This window comes from Numenius arquata, chromosome 17 (assembly GCF_964106895.1).
Source record: "Numenius arquata chromosome 17, bNumArq3.hap1.1, whole genome shotgun sequence".
NCBI classification, from domain to species: Eukaryota; Metazoa; Chordata; class Aves; order Charadriiformes; family Scolopacidae; genus Numenius; species Numenius arquata.
Genome location: NC_133592.1, coordinates 9,634,563 through 9,660,621, shown reverse-complemented (window position 1 = coordinate 9,660,621; position 26,059 = coordinate 9,634,563). Strand labels below are relative to the sequence as shown.

General features: G+C 41.7%; 1 protein-coding gene across 2 annotated transcripts; it reads right to left on the bottom strand.

The window, feature by feature from the left end:
- Positions 1 to 1,007: 1,007 nt before the first annotated feature.
- Positions 1,008 to 26,059, bottom strand: NARF (nuclear prelamin A recognition factor). 2 transcript variants are annotated; one of them, XM_074160077.1, is made up of 12 exons: positions 20,683 to 20,719; positions 20,060 to 20,148; positions 19,492 to 19,572; positions 18,352 to 18,495; positions 16,589 to 16,721; positions 15,189 to 15,323; positions 10,347 to 10,465; positions 9,378 to 9,507; positions 8,605 to 8,677; positions 5,847 to 5,984; positions 5,318 to 5,475; positions 1,008 to 4,737 (listed from the first exon to the last, which is right to left on the bottom strand). In XM_074160077.1, the coding sequence occupies exons 2-12, from the start codon at positions 20,084 to 20,086 to the stop codon at positions 4,496 to 4,498; spliced, it is 1,380 nt and encodes a 459-aa protein (XP_074016178.1). In that variant the 5' UTR covers positions 20,087 to 20,148; positions 20,683 to 20,719; the 3' UTR covers positions 1,008 to 4,495. The 2 variants fall into 2 exon arrangements, with proteins under 2 accessions (XP_074016178.1, XP_074016179.1); XM_074160078.1 differs by lacking the exon at positions 20,683 to 20,719 and adding an exon at positions 25,993 to 26,059 and having other exon boundaries at positions 1,014 to 4,737.

The window sequence follows — 26,059 nt, the reverse complement described above, 5'->3', positions numbered from 1 at the left end:
TCTTACTAGAATTTAATTAAATGTCATTACATTTTACTGTTGTTTTATGGCTATCTTAAGTCTTTTTTGAGGATAAAAAAAAAAAAAGTCATTCATGCTGAAGAAAATATGGTCTTGCAGTAGACAAATGTGCAGAACGAGGACATTTGTTTTCAGGCACACCAACTACTCACTTGAAGACAGGGACAGAAACACAACGTTTGCAGAGTGGGTGTAATCTCACAGATTGAACTCTGCACAATTTAAATGGGTATTACCTCTGCTTTGCTGACACAAATCCTCATTATTTAATTTTCATTTCAAGAATAGGTAAGGACACCTTAACGTCTTGGCAACCCTCCTCAAAACCTGTTCTTACTAGTTATTTGGTTACCCAGCAACAGGAACCTCTCTGTTCTGTGCCAAACTGGAGATCAGCTCCTCCTCCTTTTCCTCTGGCCAGTTTTCGTTACTGTCCCTTGGAAAACACGCAGACCACCTTCAGGTCTAGTTATTATTTTGTGGAAGTTGGGCTCCTAATTGTCGAATGTATGAAAATGCTTGCACAACCTACTGATGAAAAAGAAACCCCTTACCTATGTCAGGGCTAATTTTGATGCTTTCCCCTGCCTGTGTTTTTAAGTCTCAAGATGTACACAAATAAGTATCTTTACTGTTCCTTGCACACCAGTGTTTTAAATAACTGTATATAGTAAACATAACTAGTCAACCCCCATAGACTGGCTTCATCCAGCAACATCATCCTTCCCAGGTAAGAGCCTTAAAGCCACTACATACTTGTCTGCCTTGCAACAATTCAATATATTACTTTACAATTCTAGAGAGCAAAGTAGCTATCCAGCGACTTTCTCCTTCCGTTTATCATGGTTTGAAGTGTAGCTGTAATCCAGAATACTCATAAATAGCTGATACTAACTATCCACACTAAATTCACCAGACAAGCACGTATGTTAAAACAAAGCATACTTAGAGTTCAGGTTTTACATGGAATGAGACAGAATCAATATGTAATTCAGTACCAAGATTTATTTAGGACAATTCATGGTCATGCTCCATTTGAATACAAAGCACCAAAATTTAGGTAACTGAACACTGTCCAAATATAATCCAGCTGAGACTGCTGCATACAGATATATCCATTACCCTAAGCGATAGTGTAGCCCACCTCTGCCCACATTCCTTAACTGCAGTGGACAAACACAAGGTGCTGTGGCTGAGGCAAACTTACTGGAGAAGGCGTAGCAGAAGTACTTCACAACACGTACCCCTTGTAGCAGTCTCAGAATAAAGTTCTGTAACCCAAGGTATCAAGCACTTGATGTGATCAAGTCAGTAATACCCCAAGACAGGTTCCAAATTCATTTAACATTTCCAGTTACTTTCCTGCAATCCCTCCAATTTAGTCTTTTTCTAAAAATCATCTAGAGACAAGATTGTCTCGGCACAACATTCAACAGAGCAGTAAAGCACTATGGCTGTGACCACACGAGGAGCCTTCCCCATTGCTGAAAAGGCAGTAGCAATGACAATTCTTAGTTGCCAAAATCATATCAGGGAACTAAATAATGCTGTAGTTTCAGAAAGTGTGGCCAGAAACACACACTGTCGACAGTGACAGACTTCCTAACTGTAGATTTAAAAGCCAGAATCAAATCTTAGGCAAGTATTTCACTACAGATGAAATTGCAACAAGGTTTTCTGATACACCTTAAAATTTCAGTGAGAGAAGGTGGAGGGGGAAAGACTTATTACAGTTACTTTTTTTTCTTTAAACTGGCACTTAAAAACCCTTTTCTTTAAAAACTTAAAATGGGTTTTATTCCAAAAAGTCTTCTAAAACAAAAGCTGACAAAAAAAGAGACAAATATCAGTCACTGTAAGTCACTAGTTATAATACATACATTCCACCTAGCCACTAAAAGCTGCCCAGTTCGATGCCTTCCTCGTCTTTAAAAAGATTACTGTGGCAGACAAATACTCTACTAGATTCTTACATTGCTACTATCTCAACATAGGTTAAAACATTCGGGTAGATGGAAGAAATGGTGGGTTCGACTGAAAAAGTTTACTTTATGCACTGACACCCCTTTCCCTTGTAGTGGGAGCACAGCACGGTATATTGTAGACAGATTTATTTCACTTACTGGCCCATTCCCAGGGCGTCCCACCAGCACGGGAAGAGCGAGGCTGGTCAGTGCAGCGGGCAAGCAGAATGGCAAGAGAGAACACATACAGCAATGCCACCTACGCAAGAGGGGTATTTTTTAAGTTGTACAAACGGTTCAAGGGTATCCTGTCAGAATAGCAAGGCAGCTCTTGTGTAGTTCAGTGAAGCTTTCACCAGAAAAGCAAACAACTTTTTTGTACCATTTCACCCAGTATATGCACATAAAAAAATAAGCATACTATACAAAGAACTGAAGCAATATAATTTAAACATGCCATCAAGCTATAAACCATATATACATAGAAACATATGCCTATACAAACAGAACAAGACCACTTTAGTACAAAATAATTCTGCTGAAGTTTTTGGAGGAAATCATGACAGAAAAAGAAGAAAAAAAAAAGAGACCAAAGGAGCTGGATGTTGCTTCTAAAAAGTAATCTATTCAGAAATTTCATGCAACACCACCATCTTTTCTTTAGCAAACATTTATTAGTTTCAGCTATACATAGGTCTTCCCACCATTTCTGGACTCCCTTCCTGTACAGAGGTAGATTTCTGTAGATGTTCTGATATTGCACCACGTTAAGTATTATGTTTTTATTACAACAAGGAACGACTTACAAAGGCTAATTTATGGGTAATCTATGGATATAATCTCATTGTGTGCATTCAGGTAGCACAGTAACCAAATTCATTTGCACTTGAAAGAAAACACCCCTCAAAGTGAAGTGTGGCCCAATTGAAAGCTGCAATTCTATTAACAGCTTCCCATTAAGAGAATTATCTCTTGTCATCAGGGTAACATACTTAAGTCTGTCTCTCTCCTTCTGAGCCTCTGTTGTTTAACCACCAAGAACTTGCACTGACTTCACCGATGCCTTTATCCCATCCAACTGTGTTCAAGTTAAACGAGGATTTCAAATATACACAGGTTTTTGCAATATTAGATCTTACTCATACAAGCAGTTGTAATATCAAGAAATTTACAAGAAGATTCATTCAAACGCTGACCAAAATGATTAGAAAAGCCCATCCACACTTTCAGACTGGAAAAGGAAAGCTGAAACTTTGCTAGCTCCAACCAGCCGCTAACCTTGAACAAATTTGGTGCTACTAGGAAAATCTGAAGAAGTCTGGCAGTAGTTTGATTTTTTTGCGCATCCATCACATTCTTGAATAACCCTCTGACAACTCATGAAGCTGCAGAAAAGTGGTATTTGCATGCAAGCTTTAAGATGTCTGTTAAATGAAACCTCTAAAGCGTACTTAAAAATAAGCACCAAAATTCATGATGCCAAGATATAGTAACTTTGCTGGGCTCACAAGCATTGCTGAGTGGTTGGGGTTTTTTTTCAGAGGCGCTCCATGAAGTTATTTTTACAGAAGTCTGCCAACAAAGAGATAAATGAAAACAACAATCTATTATTCTGTGTACTGATATATGAGAGAATAAAAGTGCTGTTAAGTCTGGCTCAGCAAATCTAGCCAAGTTGTAGTATGCACATGCTCACCTGACACTGCATGTTTCACTCTCAGGAAGCCAGACACAGAAGCAGCACCAAGCTGCAAGTTTCTAACAAAACTTCCAAGGAAAGAAAAGTTCTCTTTTTGTACCAGCCAATGTATTTGGAACTATTTTTAATGACGGACTGCATTATAACCATTTAGCATTAGTTTCCCAAGTTCAGTTTATATGAAGCATCCCCTTCCTTACACAAACATTATATCAGTAAGGAACAGTGACTCGAATTTGGAACTGAATAGCTTTTGTTAAAATGTGGCTAGAAGGCATACACAAATTCGTTACACTTCTCCATTTACACTTGTGCCTGTAAAGGGTTTTTTCGTTAACAAGGCAAATAAATCCCAAGTTACTTCATAACGACTGCAACAACACTGAAATTCATCATGACTCTTTTCCCACGATGAAAGGGATCACATACCCAGGAGTAGGAGTAAAATAATCTCGCCTTCTTGGGGAAGCCCATTTTGTAGCTTTGTAGGGAGCTTCATCAGGAATTACACCCCCTGCACCTGGCAGGAAGTGCTTATGTACCTTGCAAGATCACATTTTTGAAGAAAGAAATCCATTATGCACAGGAGATTACACACAGTAAAAGTTCAATGACAATGGCGGGAACCAGGGCTTTTGGAGACTTCTCTTTCTGTTTTTAAAAAGCAATGGTTCTTCACAAGGAATAATCCACAATCGGGAAGCGTCTCATTCGTACACTCGGGCTAGTGCATAGCATCTGCGATTGCATAGAATGTTTCCAGTGCTGAATCTGTAACTAACCTAAGCAAATCTTTTGCGAGTTTTATTTATTACCATTTGATATCCAGATTGCTTGCTGTTTGATTTACTGCACTGTATTTGGTGTGCAAAGTTTCCTGGACCTTCTTAGAGTCCATGCCTTCCAGCCAGTCCTGGTACAGCTTTTGTACGTGCTGGTTGGATTCCGGCAGTCTAACAGGTATTGCAGCATACACTTCCTCCATCTGATTAAGCAGTGCTTTATCTGGTTTTCCATCTTCAGTTTGTGCCTGACCTTTTCCATTTAGGCACCCTTAGAGCGAGAAAAAAAGAAAAAAGCCACAAGGGTGATGAAGATTTGATATGAAGAGGAAGTTTATGTTAACTTGGAAATTTTTTTTTTTTGTACTTCTCTGAAGAAAAAAGTTGCCTGTTTACATAAAGTACCCACCCCACACTGCTAGAATTTGTATTTACTTAAAGTGACTCCACAACATCTTAATGTAAATGAGGTTTCCGTATCAACAATCTTTCTCTGCCTTCTTCATGTTTTACAGTATTAATTACGTTCCTTGTCTCTGCGTGCCCTTGACAACGACCATTTCAGAGTATTTCCTCTGGGGTTTGAAAAAATTGTAAGAGCCATGCTGTCATTTATTTATAGGTCCGAAGAGAAAAAAATAACATTGTGGTTAATTTTAGAAAACCCAATCAATTTTTGAGCCAACCCTGCACATGTAATTGGTGTTCTGGACCATTCACTAAATAGTACACATTTTAGATTAAGAAGAGAATTAAGAGGGAATTAAATTAAGTGCCTGTCTGTAGGACAGCCTTCCTTTGAGATTCAAGGTATGTGAGCAGAACAACTGTGGATCCACAATCATTCTTACCTCCTGGGCAGGCAAGGACTTCAACAAAATGGTATAAAAACTTTCCTTTTTTCAATTTCAGAACCATGTTTTGGATATTTCGAAAGCCGTAAGCTGCTGCAAACCGCAGCACTGTCTCACCATCCTTTTCAAGAGTAACTTCTTGAAAGTCCTTGTTCCTATAAAGATAACACAGAGAACATTTTAAGCCCCTGTATTACCAAAGGGATGATCCAACTGCATCAGTTTGGATTTAGATGCTCTGAACAGAACAAGGGTAACAGTGAGATTAGGATGAACTCTTCCGATTTCTAAACCAAGTTAAGCAGAAGTTGGGACGGAATTTTCAGAATAGAATTATACTTCGTTTTTAAGGGCAGGTAAATTATTAATAAAATTAAATCTATCAGGAACTAATTTACAGCAACAAATTTACAGGTTTAGTCATTGCCAATCAGTGAATGAGCCAGGTTAGCAGTAACTGCACTAGGGTTCACTGTAGCACCAACCGGTCCATCCTACAGAATAAGGACACAAAACTCCAGCTTACTTTAATGCTTTGTAGGTGATCTCTTCGACATCCATGCCAAAAAGCTCCTTTGCAGCATGTTTAAAAATGTGCTCCAGGTAGCCATCGGATCTCTTCCCGTCGTGCCTTACGACATCTCCCTCCTTTATTTCATCAAACCTTAGAAAGCAACAGAAAGAAAGATCAACTCCAAAATTTCATTCCTTCACTTCAAAAAAGTAGTGTTTCTCCCCTTCTCTGTCTTTTCTCCCCCAAAAGTTTTATAGCAGTGACTGAGAACATATTTTTATTTATTACAGCTTAAAAAAACATAAACTGTTTAGTAAGATGGTGGGGAAAAAATACAGTAAAAAAAATATGAAAAGATGCAGGGCTTTCCATTTTCAGAAACCTCTAGCAACAGTAATTTATAAGAATACACGTTCAGCATAGCCTAAAGCCTTGGTTAACAGCCATTCACTGCTCAGGAGACTTTTTTGGGAAAAAAAAAGAAATAAATCATTTGTAACCTGTGAGAATGTAAAAGTACTTCAGAAGTTACAAGCCTCTGCTCACAAACGCTTCTGCTCCAGGAACGCTTTGTGTGTAACACTGTGCCACTAAAGTAACACCAAACCAGTACAGTTGCAGGTGGACTAGAACACTCTGCCTTTAAGCTAAGTGCTACGCTGTAGTTTGGGAAGAAAATCAGTGATATCAAATCCAATGGGTGTAGCATTCACCTGGAGGGTCACTTGTGCCTCGGTTAAAACCGGAGCACTGGCCGGCAGCAGCATAAACCCTACTGGGTGTGTGTCGGTGGGCGCCAAGGTCTGCAGCTCTACAGGCTCGTGTTCCTTTCTGGCAGAGCAGAAATCGGTAGGGGTGTGTGGTAATGCTGGTTTCAGGAAGAGGTAATTGTCTTCATATTAGCGAATGGACAAATTATGTCCTTTGCTCTTACATGTAAAAGCCTCTCTAGATACGGTCTAATTACCTTCTTCCCAGAACCTCCAGACATGACCTTTCCTGGCCTGTACTGCTGGCTCTCGCCTGAGCAGCACTCTGGGCACAGCATTCAACCACAAAACCAAGGGAAAATTGCCACAGCAAACACCTTACTGAAAACCAAAATGCTGAAGTTGTAATAATGACAAAGAACTATTTTAATCACTAAAGAGCTGAAGTTTACAAATGTAGTATGTCTGTCCCTCCATCCCATCCCATGCCATTGCGTTTACTTAGTAAGTACTGCAACTTTTTATTTTTGTGTATAACCTTGGGTGATCTTGCTTCATGATGCGTCTCCTAATTTTAGCCAACTGCTATTTGTTAGCATTCTCTAGCTGCAGAAGGGAGTTGAGAACTCAAACACCAGTTACTTTGTTCACACTACTTTTTGAACACTGAGTACTTTACCACAAATCTCTTCTGTTACGGAACTTGTTTTTCAGAAGAGAAGTTCATGTTACATATTTTTTTTCTGCAAAATCTCCTTTTAAGACCCCAGAAGAGCAAAAACTACGTCATCTGTTCTCACTGCTTTAACCAGTATTATCAGATTAGTCCTTTGAAAAATTAACATTGTTTTTCAACTTAAAATGATCTAATAAAACAGGTATATTCTGAATAAGAGCTTGTTCTTTCATTGGACAGGCTGATTTAGAAATAGATGTCCATCTCTATGTGATGATGTCTTTAAGAGCTTTACTCATGTAATTCTCATTCTGTGAAGCAATCATTGGTGGAAGTAATCATAGGAGCTACTACAAAACCAGCTCTGAAACTGCTACCACTCTACCACTTACATTTCTCCAGTCTAGGCAAGGTCCAAGCAGGGTATCAAGCCAAAGTGAAAAGCAGTTTTAGACATTTCCAGAGCTTTCCATTATGTGCAAGAAAGCTTGTTTATTGCTCCACTACCACCACTTTGGAAAGATCCCAAGTAACATCTGTCACACTTGAACAGAGATCAGCAAGCACCGAGACCAGCCTTTGTAACTAAGCCTGAGAATTAAAACAACATGCGTGCTGCTTTCTGAGCCAGTCACGCAGTGGGTAAACAAAATCTCCCCAATGCTTTGTGTGATTTGTAGATTTTCAACTAAAGCACGTTTCAACTTTATCTAATTTTGAAAAACTGCTGTCTTCAGTATAAAAAAAAATAGTTACCGTTTCCTGAAAGGGTGCTACTTCTATCAGTTCTACACGAACGTATCGGGGAAAGCGGAAATTTACTGTCAGGATGCTGCTGTGAATGAGCGAAGCACAGAACAGATGGTCCCCCGCCACTGCATCCCCGCATCTTTGTGTGAGGCCAGGCGAGACTGTTCAGCTTTACCCCAGCTCAAGCACAGGAGAGCTCTGAATGGGGTCAGCACCCTGAGACACTCACACGTACGAGCAAGGCGTGAACTTGACACAGTCGAATCTAATATTACTTCATTAAGATACAAGAGCTACGCAAAGCTTCAAAAAATCATCTATTTTAAAGGAGTCATTAAATAGAGGTCATTAACCTCAAATTATCTGCTTTGTATTGAGACAGTATACACAGTTTTACATTATCTGTTTCATATTGCTTTTATATATAGCAACGAATATCTAGGAGAATACTTTCAGGTGTTTTGGCGACTATATAAAGCATGAGACTTTACTATACTCAGGCTTTGACGCAGGCTTTTTTTCTTTAAAAAGAAAAGTGTAAAACTTCTCAAAAGAACACTTTATGTTGAATATGCTCAAAGGTGTTGTCATTTGTCATCAAAATAAGGAAGCAATCCACAACAAAACTACTTACAAACTATCTACAGCTACTTCAGTCACATCTTTCATAGACACATTTTTCTGTTCCATTATTTGGACAATTTCACCTGTAGGAAAACATATGACATTTTACTTTCAACACAATGCAAAATGCACGTGCTGTGCCTCTGTTAAAGAGATCGATATCCCAACACCTCTATGGGCTCACAGTCACATTCTCCGGTTCTTACTGGAGTCAGTTCCCTCCAGTGACCGAGAAGCCTGACACTTCCAGCCCTGAAGAAAGGGGCCTTCAGCTTGCTCCAAACTTTGTATAGTGCTATCCTTAGCCTTACTGTTAGGTTTAAGTTTGGAAGATGTTTCTACACTGCAGGGGAAAGAGGAGGATACTTAGTTTGGACATTAAGCCTAAAGACAAAAGCCACACCATAAGCTACTGATGCCACCCATTTGGAATGTTATGAATAATCCCAGTGGAGATTAAATGACCACAGACAAGCAAGACAGTGATTTTTAATATGGATTTGCGTAACTCTAACCTTTCTCAAGAGGCTGACAAAAACCAATACCTGAATCTTGTTTTCAAATGAATACCAACTTGGAAGGAAAGTCTTTTTTGCTTTGCCTTCCCTATACAATACCTATACTACCAGCAGCACAAAAACCTGTACTTACTTTTAAAGCAGAAAAAGCGCCAACCTTACAACTAAAACATACTTGTAAAAAGCCAAGTCTGGCATAAAGGCTATTCTAACAAGGGTGATTCACTTGTATCTTTAGAAATAGTAAGTTTAAAGAAGATTTAACCTGATGTCAGAACACAATCAACTTCTTGCGAATTGTACAAGGCAGTGTAGAAGTCTTCCCGCAAGGCTTCCAGCTTTTTGTCATAACAAGGCGCCACAATTACATGGAAAATTTTATCAGGAGACAAGTTCTGTGGAACATAAGAGAGAACTTCATGAAGCGCAAAAGACAGCTTGAAGGACGACAAGGATGAAAATAGCGTCGTAAACCCTATGCAGGTAATACTAGTAACCAATCCCCAGCAATTAAAGACTCGCCAGAAGCCACAAAGCCTTAGCAACAAACACCCGAAGTCAGTCTTCTGGCTGAAACTTAAACCTATTCCTTCAGTCCACGTTTTCTGCAGCTTTTGATTGCCTTAGAAAGTGAATGAAAGTCAGGACTTCAGGATTCAGTTTTTTAGCTGTCAGTCATTTTCATCCACAGCAAGTCCATCAGTATGTCTCTAGCTATGTGGACATCGCAATACCTCTCTATGTAATGTGGATGCAGTTAAATTCAAGTAAGAAAGCGACTGTTTCAAAATACAAAATTGAGAAGATAAAAAGGTTAGTTTCTAGGATATAATGCTTTTATTGATCCCAGATAACAGGGCAATTTCTACATTATTCTCCTCCACTCCTGTTTTGGCTATGCTAGAGAACTACAAAGGCAGCATTTAACAACAATCTCTTTCGCTACTGTGGATTTTATTTTATCCATAAATACCTAAATCCATGTTGTACTGGGAGCACAAGGATTGCTGCCAGCTCACACTGCACTGCCTGAAATGAGGTTCTTTGTACATCCTTCTTATCATGGGCACTTGTATAGCAGCTGAGCACCATTTATCCTTCAAGTGAAGGACAAATAAGTTGGAGAGATGCTTTATCACTTTATAATACACTAAGATCTATATTTCAGTATTAAAACCTACTAGCCCATCTTTTTAAAAGAGTTTACTGGTAAAAATCAATCAGAATCACTTACCTGCTGCCTGGCGAAGTAGCCCTTCACCAGGGAGCCCATGATCTGCTGTGGAGACTTTGCAGTGCAAATGTGAGAGGTCACGAGATTGGTAAGTACCCTTTCGGCATACCGGATCCAACCTGGAATGGCAGAAATCACAGTGAGATGGTCAAGCGGCACAGAAGCATGGCAAAGTGGCAGCAGTTATACAACAGCTTTTAAAAATGAAGCCACCTTCACAATAGGTAGGATGTTTCTGTGTAGGCTGGAAGCCCCACCTTGGGAACTGTAGGAAACCTCAAGTCTCTGTTAATGCTGTTTTACAGTTGGCTATCAATAATTGACTGTGTCATCAATTCTAGACTTCGAAGCCACTGTGAACTTCATGACTTATTACACCCCTTCTAAAGCATAGATTTAACAAAGGAGAAAGAACAGGACCCCAGCTACCAAAGTGTAAATTGACTTTCTAGACCTCAGCCCTTGGATCACCAGATACTACAACAAACGTACTCTGTTCAGTTGCTTAACTGTAACCTTCTGTTTCCTGCAATTTAGTATCCATGCCCCCAGCTTGCCTCCTCTAGAACAGAAGAGTCACATGAAAGCATTATCACAAGATGCACATGGATTAAGCCTGGAAAAAAATGGTTTCTTTTACTATTGTTAGAGTAGCCACACCTTCTTCAGAAACACCCCCACACTCAACCACACACAGAGGAACCAACTGAAATCTCCGTGTTCAAAATTGTGTCTCAGTTAATCAAGAGTCCCCCTCCCTTTCACCAGACTCCTGCAGCATTTCAGCTATAACAAGCCACGTATATTCACACCACCCTCAATATCCGCCCTATTATTCCCCACCTTCCAGAGCAGGAACCGACAAATGAGCAGATTAAGATATTTAGGGGGTGCAATTCTTTCTTAGGCGTGGTGACTCCTACTGAAAACAGCCCAGAATCTTTGACAGCAAGGATTCTGAACTTCTTGCTCCACCTACGTGAACTGAGAACCAGGCACCTAAATCGTGCAGAAGCGTTAGGCCCAGCTTTCTAGGGAAGCGTGCTGCTTTTGGTGCTCAGAAATAGTGAAAAATACCACACTGAGGTCTTTACATAAAAGAGAAAAATTGCTGTGAAGTACAGGCTGCCCAGGAAAGGTAAAACCTGTAGGTTAATTCTTAAACTTGAAATTAGCAAAATGTGTAAACACTTGGTAATGTTTAAGTCGGAACACTGCCACACAGGCCAACAACAGCACAAAACCAGAATCCAGGTGGTCTTCAGATGGTTTGTCTCTCTATGGCAGAGAAGTGGTTTTCCCAGAGTAATAAAGTTTTACTAATAGAAACGAGGAAGTAGTAGGGAAACATGAGGATCCTCCAGCTGTTTAAATATTCCCAGCTCTTGTTAAAGTACAGACTTCAAGATTAGCAGATACTGCTCTCCATGGAAAAATCTCAAAGACATGCATCATCTTCAACAAGCACTCATTTTTTTGGTAGACAGAGCGAGAGAGAGAGGTTTATGTGTCAGGGCTGTGCTGAATTGCTAGACTCTGAAGAGGAAGGTTTTTTTAATGTCCAATTTCAACTGGGACTTTAAGTCCAAGATATTACCTGCAACCACGGACTTCATTTATTGGTGCTTGATACAAAGGCTGTATCAGCATATTCTGCATGATGTGTATATCCTATTTCTTAAATGGCTTTAGTCTCAAGTGCTGTCAAAATAGAACAAAAACTGCTGCAAATAAAGTAAGGGCAGTTTTAAAAAACATTCTACCTTGTACTTTAACAGCATTTCTATGCAGTCCTTCCCTTACACTGCAGCTCTGATTACCATTAATCACCACAGTGTTCCTGCTGTCAGGGCAGTTTCAGAATTGGAATGGTGTAGTCACGAACTGTAAGGATATTTCACTAAATACCAAGAGACTTCTGGCAGATATTGCCCAAAGCAATTTCTTCAATTGTTCCTTTCTTTGCAGTAGATGGAACAAGTGTCTAGTAGCTCCAGCTCCACAACGACCATTAGTCACTGTTTAATTATCTAAGCAGCCTTGGTGAATGAGCAACACCAGTCATTTATCTGCACTTCACATCGGCACTGGCTGTTTCTGCCCACTCACCCACAGGGCTGAACTCCAGCCCCACAGCTGCAGGAAGCCAGAGACAGCCAGTTCTTATACCAATGTACATCCGTACCCGTACAGACCTACACCCTTCTTAAATTCATTCAGATTCTCGGCCTTTTGCCTTTGGCATCAAAAGAAGAAGAAGAAACCCCTGCAAATTGCTGTATAAATACTTAACAGATGTACTTCAGAACATGTCATTATTAGTGCTTTAGCCCGAGTAGACGACAAAGATGCATGCTATAAATAGCTATGCATCAGTATAAAGCACAGAAAAAACTAAGAAAACTTTCACTACTGTAAAAACCCCATTCCTGCAAAAGCAAATTACTTTAGCTGACTGGGACAAAAGCATTGGTATCCTCACTAGTTATGCTCTTCCTACTAACGCTATAAGCCTGCCCTGTTGACCTGATCCAGAGTTCACAGAGGCTGGCAACGCATTAAAAACGCTGGCTGGTTCCCAGAGCAAGTGCTTCACGTTGCTCACCAGTTTAGTAAATTAAGGAAGAGAACTGATTACTTCGGAGATATTACAGATACAATCAGTAGTTACACTGCTGTACTTTCAACAGGAAACAAAACCTCCAGGATTAGCTCAGTTTCTTTCAAGGCAGGAGTAGGTAAGAATAATTGAGAGAGACAGTAAACTGCTCTTTTATCAGGTTCTGGGACTGTAAGGGCTACGCTCTTTTGCTCATGATAGATTTTACACCACAGACCACTCCTGCAGAGGGTGGTATTTCTGTGGAAAGTTACTCTGGAAGATAAGTAAGAGGGAAGCAGTTATACTGGAGTTCACATTGACCTTGTATCGATAGAGCTGTATAAAAAACACTTGGTGATAAACACACAGCGTAAACATTTCTGGGACAAATTTATGTAATCTGGGGGTAAAGAGGAAGGAGAATGAGGAACAGAAAATGCACCCAGACAATTAAAGTCAGGAAACACAGCAAACAACCTTACTTTAAAAATGACTGATCATGATTATTTTTTTTTTCCCCCCTGTAATTGCTGTCAGGGGGAATGAAACACCATACCCTTTCAGAAGGGGTTTACAGTGATAGTTCAGTTCAGTTTTCCAGAAACAGAAAGCACCCGTGCTTCTGGTAACACCTGTACCACAGCAGATACTGACACCGGAGCTAACGCTGCAAACAGAAACAACCTTTTGTAGACCAAAGACAAGGAAAGTGCTCCATTAACTATTTGAAGATATTTCCAATCAGAGCAGCAGATAATCTGAGCTCTAATTCTAAATGAAGTAAATAAAAGTTATGCCAGAATAAGTTCTAAAAGAAATCCTCTGGTTTTGAATTTTAAATAAACCACATAAAAGACAAAGTGAAGTAATAGGGGGTTGTTTCAACTTCACAGGTTTTACATTAAAAAAAAAGCAACATACAGTATGTCTGCTCCTAAAGATAGGAGGCAACACTAAGATAACAGTAACAGGAAAAAAAAAAAAAAAAAAAAGAGACTTTCCCTCTTATGTGTAGTTCCCGAAGCGCAACCCTGATACTTCCACTACAGAATACACAGAACAAACAGAAGTACAATTCAAATAGCAGTATTTCAACTTTAAATCAATGACAACAGCAGATTCTGGGGATCACCGAATGCAACCCTAACTCACTCTCTTGTCACTGTAACATTTCTTTAAAGAACGCAATCCTCTTCAGTTACTTCCAAACTAGAAAGAAATATTTGTATTTTTATTAGCCTTTTGAAAAGCAACACCATGGGCTTTAGGGTGAAACTGAGGGGGATGTTAGGCAAAGGAGTTACTTTTGCCTTCTTTTTGATGCTTTTTTTTTTTTCAGAAATGTGACTTGCCAGAGTGCTAACAAATAGAAAAAGTAAACAATGACCAAATGTTCTCCATCTTTCCAGCTGTGATAAGTGCAGGTTCTGTTCATAAAAGAGCAAGTTCTCCGGTGCAAAATTCTCAGAAGCGAGACATTTAGTGAGTCAGTCTGTGACATTTCAAGTGAGAATTATTTTGTAAGTGTTAGACACAACCATCTCACAGTCATTAAGAACGATGTCACTTGATACTTTCCCCTAGGCTTAAGTGGCAAGTTCAAAACTTTGCTTAAGATAACAGAGGTTGCGCTTTAATTAGATCAGTGAGCAAAGTTCCTTAAAGATTCTTTTCAATAAGGAAACACCATGTTAAACTTTGCAGTGTGGACACACAAGCAGCAGCCACTGGCTCCTCAATTCCAGTTCTGATTAATTTCTGATTTTTTTGAAGAGCAACAATAGAATTTACACCCCTCACCTTCTACAGAGCTCCAACAGAAGACAAGTGTAAGATGCAGACAGGGAATTATTGCAACCTTTGTATCTGACTGGGTAAGGCCCTACGCCGAATTAGCACGTGCCTCATCCAGCACCATCATACCTGATCTTTGTCTGCAGGGTTCACATTTATGGCCGTGGCACCTCACTTCCATATGGGAGAGCTGCTGCTGTTTGTTACAAACAAATTCTGCCCTCCCAACAGCCCATGAAAACCAGGCCCATCTAGCAACGCACTAAGGATGATCAGCATGATCCTGGAAACAAACACTGTGTGCAGTATCTGGTATCTCTCAAAAATAAAGCCAAAATGCTGTAAATTATGTAAGGCTCGCAAATGGAACCACCCTTTCCTTAGTTTCTTGGTAGTTCCAATGGGACTAGGCTTAAGTGCAGGAGGTTGGAGAGATCAATTCTCACCAGGGCAAGCAGAGGCAAACATCGGTAAGGCATGCTCCTCCTGGTTCCTCCGCTGATACCGCTGCACAAATTCCCTCTGGCTCTCCAGGATACTGAAATCAGCAGCTATAGTGGTGTCAAACACATAATGCACTCCTGTGAAAGAAAGCAGTAAGGAAAAGTGAATCACTAGAATGTTTTCCATCTTGCAGGCTTCTTTCCAAGTTCCAGGTCTACAGAAAATCTTAGAGGGTCAACGGGTATACTCCTGCCCCTCTCCAAATTTTCACAAACAGTAGAGTCAAAAATAAAAGCCATACATTGAAAAGCTATCTTCTACATCCTGAATTTAAAAGCACCACCAACTTGCTAATGGTGACTAGCAACACTTCAAATAGTTGTCAGCTTTCTTAGGAGAAGCTCCCCATTCAGCACTTCATGGCTTTTTTGTTTAAGATCTCACAACTCCCGGGCTATATGCAGTGACTCTTGAAAAGGAGCATTCCTTTCAAGACACGCTGAAGTCAAATATCATTATCCACAAAAAAAATACATCCAGCTGAGAGGCGTGTCTCCCACTGCTGAAGTTGTCTGCAGAGGTACAGGAGCATATCACCAGCACAGCAGAGACCTTCTGCCAGCCGATTTAGCAACATCCTCCCTCTGCGCCTACGTAATAGCGGGCACGTCCCTGTGGCAAGCGAGGCATAGATAATTAACGCATTCTAAGAAAACTAGGGCCCACCAGAACTTAGCATTCCTTTTAGATGAAGAAAATATACTGGGTACTGAGATGTATAAACAATATGAAAAAATATGTATATAAGGGAGGAAACACTTTATAGGTTTATTCTCTCTTCTTCCATCCCCCCTCAGGTTTTTTTAAACCCCAAACCTATAGGCGAAGTGTGTTTTTTTTTTTTTTTTTAAATAAAACTTTGTATATATAAAGAAAGGAAATACAGCTTTAATGTAAAATAGGCAGATCCAACAGTTCTTTCATGTCATTTCAAGTTGGAGAAAACAACAGAACTGACAATCTTCTAGAGATAAAATGCGTCAAAAGGACTGGAAGGTATTTAGAACTGCCTCCTCCCTCAAGTTACAAAATAAGGGGAAATCTTATTGAAGGTCATGACCAAACCCTCCCCGATTTCTTGGTAGGGAAGGTTTTGAGTAGCACTCTGTAATGTCCTTCTCTTCTGTGACCTTTCCATTCAACAGGGCAAGGCCTCCATTTCTGAAACCAGGCTATGTCACACTGGTGCAGTCATTAATATCACAGAGTGCATATTTCAAACTCTAAACTAGATTGTGCAACGGCACTTCATGGCTGCATAACAAAGAATTCTGCTGAGGAAGCAAAACCTCCCAAGCAATATCCCCTTTCTGCTCCACCATCATAACAAACCCAAACTTACCAAGACTTTTGAGGAAACCACAGAGTCTCTTGGCTGCATCATTCACAGAGAGATTGAATTTAGCAGCAAAATAAGGCAATGACTGAGGGCATATAGACACTGCCAACACTTTGTGTTTTGAGGTATCACATTTCTGGTAAACAAAACAAGAAACAAGGTATGTAATTACAACAGGGTAAGGCTCCCTGCTTTCCCTCCCTTTTCCACTTCTGGAGTTATCCCTCAGTGTCCTTCACTGGGCCGTATCATTAAAACCCTGTCAAAGAACTAGCGAGTTTCCTGAGGGCAGGACAGGATGTTCCTCTGATCCTGTCAGTGTTCATCTCTAATCACCTGTAGATGTTCCTTTTCTATAACTCAGGGAAATCCATCCCTCCTAGGACAATAGTGCGGTTGGTCTCCTAATGGCATAAGGAAAGTTAAAAGACATTCAGCACCTATGGTGTTCTAGCAAATACGAAAAAAGCTATATGCTTAAACACTAATAAATAGATAAACTAATGTTTACAGGAGCATGGGCATTTGAAGTTACAAATCCAACCCAGCAAATGACACATCTGACCCTTTGCTAAGGCGCCTGTGTCTACCACTGAAGTTGTTGAGGGGAAACTGGTTAAGATAGGACCCCCAACAAATCAGTGTTGGTAGGTACTGAAGAACCCTTTGGAAACACCTAGATGGTGTGCAACTGTAAAGCTCTGCAACACTTATATCAAGATGAACCTTGTGTTTTAGTTGGGATGTTTTCCACACCAGTGGAACCCTTGGAAGACAAACCAGGACTATGCCACAGACAAGTCTCACCCTATAAATGTCAGAGACCGTAGTCTGTACTTATACACCCTAAATGCTGTATAGTGACCCTTCAAGTAGAGTTCATGACTGCCTGCAAAGCGTCTCTCTTGCTCACTGCCCTCTTCTGGACCCCTGACCTTCTGATCAAGGTAACTGGTTGCCTCCCTATTGCAACCTTGCAAAAGATTTTCTTTCCCCCTCATTTTCTTCTCTTTCTCTCATGTACAGCAACATCGCACTATATGGAGAGCTAAAGTAATTCTAAGAAAACCAAATGGCTATGTAATGAATCCTCTTGTGTATGACACTTCTGTACAGATTAAGAAAATCCACCAATTCTAGTAGCTTTTGCATATCAAATAAGGACACAGAAGTCTGGAGCAGAACTAAAATGATTAAATTGCTATCAAGATCTAATAATCTGAGCACCAACTATAGCAAGTAGCTTCGAGGAAATCCAGATCTCATTAGAAAATAAGACAGCAATAGAACACTTCTTGCTAAGAATTTGGACAAAAAATCCTGTTCCAAATATAGTCAGCTCGAATATATATTAAAAACAATTTACTTCCAAAAACTTGCCTTGATAACTTTGTATTTTGTGGACATATTGGCACCAGAAACACCCAGCACAGTCCCAGTAACAAAGGTATGGGTATAAACACTGAACCACAGACTAATTTGTTATTGCAGTAATGAGATAGTTACATTTTCCAAAAACTTTATTTCTGCAGGTGCAGTAACTTTCCTCTAGGATTTAGGTTAAGTGCCGTGATCTTGCATCTCTAGTGCAAAACTATTTTAAATTCCCTATTCTTCATCCTGCCTGAAGTTTTCACTTCCTCTTTGGACAAAGTATATCCTGACAAATCTTCACAGCATCTGCCTTGGGAAACCAAGCTGCTTAGTCATGCTGTAATTTCTTCCTCTTCATAGAAAACCATGTGTTCTTGTTTGTGGCACTTTACCTTGTTAAGGTTAAGAATACGAAAGAGCTCCTTCTGATTCTGCTGGAAAACTCTGGCTCCTTCTTCCGATGTCATACAACTGTCACAGGCTAGGCAGTCGCTAAGGAGTATTTTAGCATTAGCCAATGTAGGAAACTCATCTTTCTGGGGGAAGAACAAAAAAGGTAAACAAGTATTTAATAACAACTGACGAATTTTCAAGACCTCTGCCCTGACCCAGCTGAAGAGCAAACATGCTGTCATTGTTCTGTTTAAAACAAGGCAATCCATGACACTTGCACAACATCCAAAATTATTTACAAATAATCAAAATTATTTGTTCCATCCTTCTTCATGGCTCTGCTCCTATTATTACTGTGAAACTGCAAAATGTTTAAGCGTAAACACAGATCTAAATTTAGCCCTCTAGTCCACGTTCTAGTAACTTGATTTGCGTTGGGTTTCAGAACTGACAGTCCCCATCAACTCACCAAGCAACTGAGAAAACTTTAACTTCAGCTATTAAACCTCTTTGATGGCCAGATGCCTCTGTAACAGGCTTGACTTTTTACCAGGAGGTAAACCAAAGAGAACGCAGTGCCACAATGACATTGAGCGTATACTGTAAGATCAAGAGTTTTGTGCTTACGATACCATTGGCAGCTCGTCTGTGGGAAGATGGAATACTCCGAAGTGCAACATAACCAGACTACTTGCAAAAAAACCCAAAAAACAACTAAACAAAAATCCCTCAGGAACCCACGCTCCAGGAAACATTTATCTGTTGAAGAACAGTAGGTGATCTGTCTGATGTAAAAAGACATTTTGTGCACTTTTACTGTCAACCCCCCTCTGTTCTCCTTTCAAGCCCTGTCTCTCTTTTGAAGAGCTGATGTAAGATTTTTGACACTAAACCCAAATTTATTTTAGAACTTCAATTTCTGTTTTGCGTTTGCGTAGTAAGGGTTTTTTTATTTCATCTTTTTCAAAGATTCTTGACCCTCATGTTATGAGATGCGTAGAAGTGCTCCTAATTGCTTACAACTGCTTATTGACTAGCCTTATATTTAGTACTTGAAAGTTCTCTTATAACCTCCTTTGGGGTACAAAACAAAAAAAGAGCAATAAAGAGTACATTACAATTTTTAGAAGGAACGTTACCTCTTCAAAACCATCATTTGGACTCAATGCATCAACAGACGTACTTTGCGTATCGTCATTTTTCTGTTTTTTACTGCATTCCTGAAACAAAACATAAAATATATGTATTATGCTACACGTTAACCGTTCAATAAGAACATTTCTGCAGCACTGTTTGTATCATCAGGAGCTAATGTAGTTCTTTTACAGTTTTCGACAGCGTTAAATGGACGTATTTATATGCAGTGCCTTGTTTCCAAAGGGCATGAAAATAATTCCTCAGAAATCCACTTACTTCATCACTTCTACAGTTCTGAGGGGTTTTTTTGTTGTTGTTACTCCCCACGGGGAGGTTACAGGGAGCGCAGCTGAAGCCCCACGTTCAGGTCGTGACCGCGGTGCCCGGTGGCGGTATGGTCCCCGCGATGGGGCTTCCCGGTGCGGCCCGGGGCGCTGCGCTCCGCCTGCCGGGCAGGCCCCTGACCTTGGAGCCGAACGCCGCGAACCGGGACGCGGGGGACACACCGACCTCCGCCACCCGCTGAAGCGACATCCCCCGGCCCAGGCCCCGTCCCCGCCGCGCTCTCACCTTTTTGGTACAATTCTCGCACTTCATTTGCGGTCCCGCCGGCGCGGCCCGGCCCTAGCGCGGCTGCCGAGCGCTCCTCGCCGCCGGGGCTGCGGGACAGGAGCAGAGCGGGGCGGGCAGGTGAGTCCCCCGCGGACAGCCACCGACCCTCCTTTCCCTCCCGTCCCCGCCGCCCTTTGTTGCCGTACCCGCCTCCCGCCCCTCTTATCACCCCCGCCGCCAGTACGGCCCCTGGGGCGGGGGCGGCCCCGCCTCGCCCCTCACGTGCTCCGTAATTAACTAGCCTGTAATTAACCGACAAGCACCGCCGTCCGTGCCCCGTGGGCCCCCATCGCCCCGGCCCGTTACGTGGAGAGGGGGTGCGGGGGCACCGAGCGCTTCCCGCGGCGGCCCGGGGTGAAAACCCGCTCGACGGCGGAGACGGGCCCCCGCGGGGAAAGGCCGCCCCGGGGAGAACGGGGGCGGCCCCCCTCCCGCGGGCAGAGCGGGGCTCTCCGCCCTCCGCCGCCGACGCGGAGGCGACGGGAGCGCGGCCACGAGCTGCAGCCCCCCCAGCAGAAAAAAAAAAATCCCAAACCGACCCAAACCGGAGGAGTGGGGGGACGGAGAATCGCGCACCGTACCTCGCCGCCGCGGTGAGTCGCGTCCCCGGCAGGCGGAGGCGGGCAGCCCCCAAGCTGGCCGCAGCGGCGGGCGGGGCGGGCCGTGCCGCTCCCACCGCCACCGCCTCCCCGCCGGCAGGTCCCCGCCCGGGCCCGCCGCCTCCCCGCCCCCCCCGCGCGGCGGCGCTCGGTGCGGACCTGAGCCTCGGCACGTAGCCGCCGCCGGCAGCGCGCCGCCGCGGGGCGGGCACGGAGCGATACCACGGACCCCCCACACGGCGGGGAACACACACACTCACACACCCCCCTCCCCGGTCCCTAAATCCGACCCGAGCAGGAAAGCGGGGAAGGGGCGAGTGTCACCCGCCAGGCACCGGCCCGGCCGCCGGTGATGATGCACGGCGGGTCCGGGCTTCGGCCTCCCCTCCGAGGCCACCAAATAACGCGATGGACGGCAGCTCGGTGCGGCGTTTGCCCAAGGTTTGTGGCTTCTCTCCAGCTTCTTTGCATATTTAAAAAAAAAAAAAAACAAAAAAACACTCTGCTGTTATAGCATATAAAGATATTTTCCCCCGGTTTTTGTTTTCTCTCAGTCCCTTTTAAATGAAACACCACCACGGAAGTTACTAAATACAACATAATTACCATTTTATTTGACCAATATGCTGTGATCCCCCATTTCTGTCACAAAACACAAGTACCAGTGATGCTGTTCCCAGGCAGGTGTCACAATCCTTGCGTACAGCACTATTAAACACATCAGCCTTCCACATCCTCACAGGCCCCAAAGTATCAATTAAGATGCTTATGATTTTTGTCAGAGATGCCTTTCTAAACCTCGGGTTGTAACACTTAAACAGAAAGGATCAATCCACATTGTTTGTCACTCCTTTATCCCCCTTCACCCCCCCCCCCCCCCCCCCCCAATTTGAGCAGACAGGTATAAGCACACACCTACAGCTGCACAGAGAAGTTTTTCAAGTAGAAAGTGACATTTTAGAAATTAAACCACAGAACTTCAAGAAAAGATGCAATTTCCTGCCTAAACTGTATCTTTCCTTTATCGAGTGCAGCCGGTAAATCCCCCCCCGGTTCCAAGCAAGGTCTAAGGCTGTGGTGCACGGAGGAGGCTTTCGCCCAGCGCTGTACCAGAACCAGAGCGGGTCACGGCTGCAGGAGTTCGTCACCCAAGGACATCACTCCCCAAGTCCTTCCTTCACTGCAACTGTCTGTAAGAGACATCATGGCCCAGAGAAGCAAATGTTTGTGAAATCTTTAACAACCAAACCCACAATCAAATTAGTGTTTTAAAGATAAACTCAAAGCAGAGTGCAAAAATAACATAGTAGGTTTTTTCTTTAATTTACAGACTGCAGGTGAGTTATCATTGAGGTCAAGGAAACCGGGAATTCCTTAATTTTACCATAATGAAACCAAACAGAAACTCTTTCTTACCGCCCTTTTAAAGAAAAATAAACTGATACTGCTTTACAGAAAAATACCACTAATCCTAGCTTGAGGTTAAAAAAAAAAAAAAAAAAAAAGAGTAACAGCTTTGGTACTAATTCTGTGCTTCTGCTGTCGTCATTCAAAATGCTTTTACATTTCACATTAGCATATTAATGCAAGTTTTTTTTAAAAGCACTACAGTCACTCAGCAATCCCTGTGCAACTTTAGCACCTGGGTTTCCTACAGAATTGCTGGAATGCAGCACAAGCTGACATCTTGTTTGCTGTTCCCTTAGATGAGCGTTTTCATACTGAAAAGCTGTGCCAATCTCACAACTTATTCCCCAAGGATACAATAGCCAGAGCTGCATCGAGAAATACAGTCATAGCACAGATCAGAGTTCTAAATTAGGAATGTGTTGAGATTTGCAATTAAAGGCATCACTAAAATCCTTCTGTGTCACACTTTGATGATTATGCTTATATTTATTACCCAAGTGATTCTTCAAAAGACGTGACAGTTTTGGATATTTCTGTAACTCTGCACAAATCATATTTAAAATATTTTCATTTTCCCTCATATTTCTTTATAATAGCAATGAAAAACAGATAACTACATGAAAAATTGAAACAACTGCAGAAACACTGAAACATTGAGGACACGTTAGGTACACAAATTAAGCATACCTACTTCATCCTCTGTCTTGGGAATACCTGGACTCGATTCATTTCAATTTAAGAATTAAAAAAAAAAAAGAGCTAAAACTTGTACAAACTGAAGAGCGTGCAAGGAATCAATGTTTCAATGCATGGTGTAAGATTATACTTGTGTAATCATTCGTTAATTAGATGTCCCATTTATTTTATTGCCAAGAGCAATTTCTGCTCTCCATTAGCTATTTCTGCCATTTGCCCACAGAGCATCAGATCAATTACCAACAGCGCCCGCTCCTGACAACCTGAGAAAAGCAAGCACCATCCTCTTTTAATCTGTCCCTGGGGAAGTAACAGTTAGTACCTTTGCAAGGGCTACTTCCAAAAATCCTCACAAAATAAAAGCTTTCCTATGTCAGCAGTAGGTAGCACTGAAAAGCATTACTTGCTTTATTGCCTCTCTGGGTGTATTTGGCCTCCACTGCCTCATTTAACAGTTACACCTGCACCTAAAGCATTTGCACCAAGAATGAAACAGAAAACTAAGTATTTCTCTATGAAAACAGTAAACTGCAAACAACTCAACAAGCTTTAAAGGTTACGCATCGGTCCGGCAAGATGTTGCAAGCTGTAAACACCTCCTCAAGTCAGTGAGAGCATATGCCGCTCAACAGCTGTCAGAATTAGGCAATAAATCTGAGTTACAGCTGGTAAACATGGATTCCATGAAATTAGTGCTCCCCAGGGTTTATACACACTGTTCCCACAGAGGTCAGCGGGGCACCACACAGAGCTCAACGGGATGAGCTCATTTATAACGGGGACTCACAGGTAATTCAGCCCAGCCCAAAACAACACTGGGTTGGTGATGGTTTCCACCCGTTTAGAAATCAAGCACACTAGGAATTTTATCCTGGCATGCTAAAAAGATCACATGCTTATTGCACAGCTGAAATGTTAAGTTTAAGACCTCAGGGGGAAAAAAAAAAAAAAAAAGTATAACGAGCTAGAAAAGAATATTAGGAAAGTGGTCTGAAAATAGGGAAAAGGAACAGAAATATAGGTAGCATCAAACTAATGCAAAATAAAGGCCAGTTCTGTTATATCTGCATGTTCTTGTTTTTAGATCAATGACTTAAAAGTTACAGGTGTATTTACTATACAACACCTTACAAAAATCTATTTTTATATTATCGAGCAAGAAGTCTACCAATAGTCAATTTCACATTCCTGAGTGTTTCCTCTGGCAAATAGTTTTTGATTCTGCAGCAACATGTTTTGGAATTCACACTGTTCTTCAACTCCAAGATCAGGCTTTTAAAATGTGTTTCTTCTTCCTTTTTTTAATTGATAGGCATAATGCCACTTACCTACTTTAAAGCGCTGGTGTAAAATCCCCAGATGATTGCAGGAAAAGTGGTGCAAGAACCATTAATCAATACCAGAAGCTTACAAGGATCCTTGCCATATTCCAGTTTGGACAAGTGCTTGATTATGCACGCGCGTGTATTTCCCACAGTTGAAATAATTTCTCTCTAATTTCATAATTAAATTAAGTCATATCAGGTTATCCTACCAGCCTTTGCAGAACTGGAGAACTATACAGTTGATGATAGTTTTGCAAAGAGTAACATAAGAATAAAGCAGAGTGATATGCTGTGTGGTTTATATCGAGTAGAGGGAACAGATGAGTTTCTTATTTCACTCTACTCCAGACACAAAAAGTCTTTTGTCTTGTTTCACTCAAAATGGCTTAACATTTGGTTTCCAGAGAAACTGGTTGCTTATAAAAGCTGACTGATGACTGCTTATACATAAATTTCTTCCCAGAAGACTCAGTCAGCTGCTTGTTTGGGTTGAGAACACGTGATACTTATTACTTCCCATTTCTCATCCAAATCCAGCAGCTGGTATCTCATGACTCACAAACATGCCAATTCATTCTTGCAGTTCCTTTTCCCATTAAGCCAGTTACACAGAAATTGCAGATCAGTTTGTATTTTCTAGTACTTAAGTCCACACCACAGAGTCTGAGGGTTTTTCCCCCCTGTATTCAAATAGTTCACTTTGGGCTGTTATGAAAAACACTGATCAAAAACTCAGTTACTATTCACCAACAACGATGCTCAGGAGCAGCTGAACAAGCTTCTACCATGCTATGGCCTTGAGCAAATCTTCTAGAGTATCTGGATTCATATTAGGAAAAAAGCCAAAAATTGAGTATGTCATTCAGGAAGGACCACATTCCTGCGCAACTGGGAGAGGATGAAATACCGTTTATAGATGAAGTTATGCATTGACTTACATAAAGGGAATTTAAGCAGTTAAGCTAAACTACAGATGTCTGCATTTTACCCATTTTGTCCCAAAAATGACATGAGCAGGTGCTCTAATGGATTGAACAGGAACAGGTTTCACATGTGAATAATGTTTAACTGAGCTAGAAACACAGAGAATTTTTAAAATGTAACCCACTGTCCACAACAAGAAAGTTACTCAGTATTTCAAGTGAATTAGAACCTTTCATCCCCAAACAGATTTTCCAAACCCAAGCCTTCAGCTGACATACAATTCATAAAAAATCATTACATCAACGTTAAACCTGTAAGATTATCACTGTTATTTCTTCTTTGTAATTTCCCCCAGTTTTGAACAATGGCATTCACTTATTTTTCAGGATTCTGTTCACATCCAGTACAGAGAGGCAATGGCTTTTAGCTGCTGCAACAGGGAATCAAGGTCCCAGCAACAGGTCTGCTCTTTGCAGCCGTCTTGGGACAACTTTGTTACACTGAGAAATCACAGACCTCTCCCTGCTGCAGCCTCCTGCCCCTACAACACAGACAAGGTGCTCACGAGCAATGGCTACTGCACAGCACAAGCCACGGGCCAGAGTCTGAGGTACGCATCAGCTGCCATTGAGAGCCCAAAGGCACATTAGCCTCCACAAGCAACCAAGAGAGCCTCCTGTTACTGAGGGGAGATCCTCCAGCCCACCTTTGTTTCTCAGCATTGAGCAGCAGTCCTACCTGCCACCTGAGGGGCTATGCCCACCTCACCCAAAGCCACTCTGCCAAACCACCACTAAAGCTTTTCCACACACCCAGCCTCACCCCACAGCGTTTCACCTCCCTCCTCTGCCAACACATAAGTTTTCCTCCTCTTTTACAATACCGTTTAAACCATACAACCTAAGGAAATGTCGACACTCTTACTTAGGCAGCATACCCAGGCCTTCCCACCATCTTGACTGCGGGCAGGACGCCGCCATCTTGGGTGAGGCCCTTCCTGTCCC

What these genes read in the sequence shown, in the direction of transcription:
- NARF (XM_074160078.1), bottom strand. Translation starts at nt 20,086, where the DNA reads ATGAAGTGCGAGAATTGTACCAAAAAG. An exon ending in TGGTTTCCTCAAAAGTCTTG is followed by an intron (nt 15,324 to 16,588) that starts GTAAGTTTGGGT and finishes TTTCTTTCACAG; the next exon opens with GAGTGCATTATGTGTTTGAC. An exon ending in GCTACTTCGCCAGGCAGCAG is followed by an intron (nt 9,508 to 10,346) that starts GTAAGTGATTCT and finishes TATGTTCCACAG; the next exon opens with AACTTGTCTCCTGATAAAAT.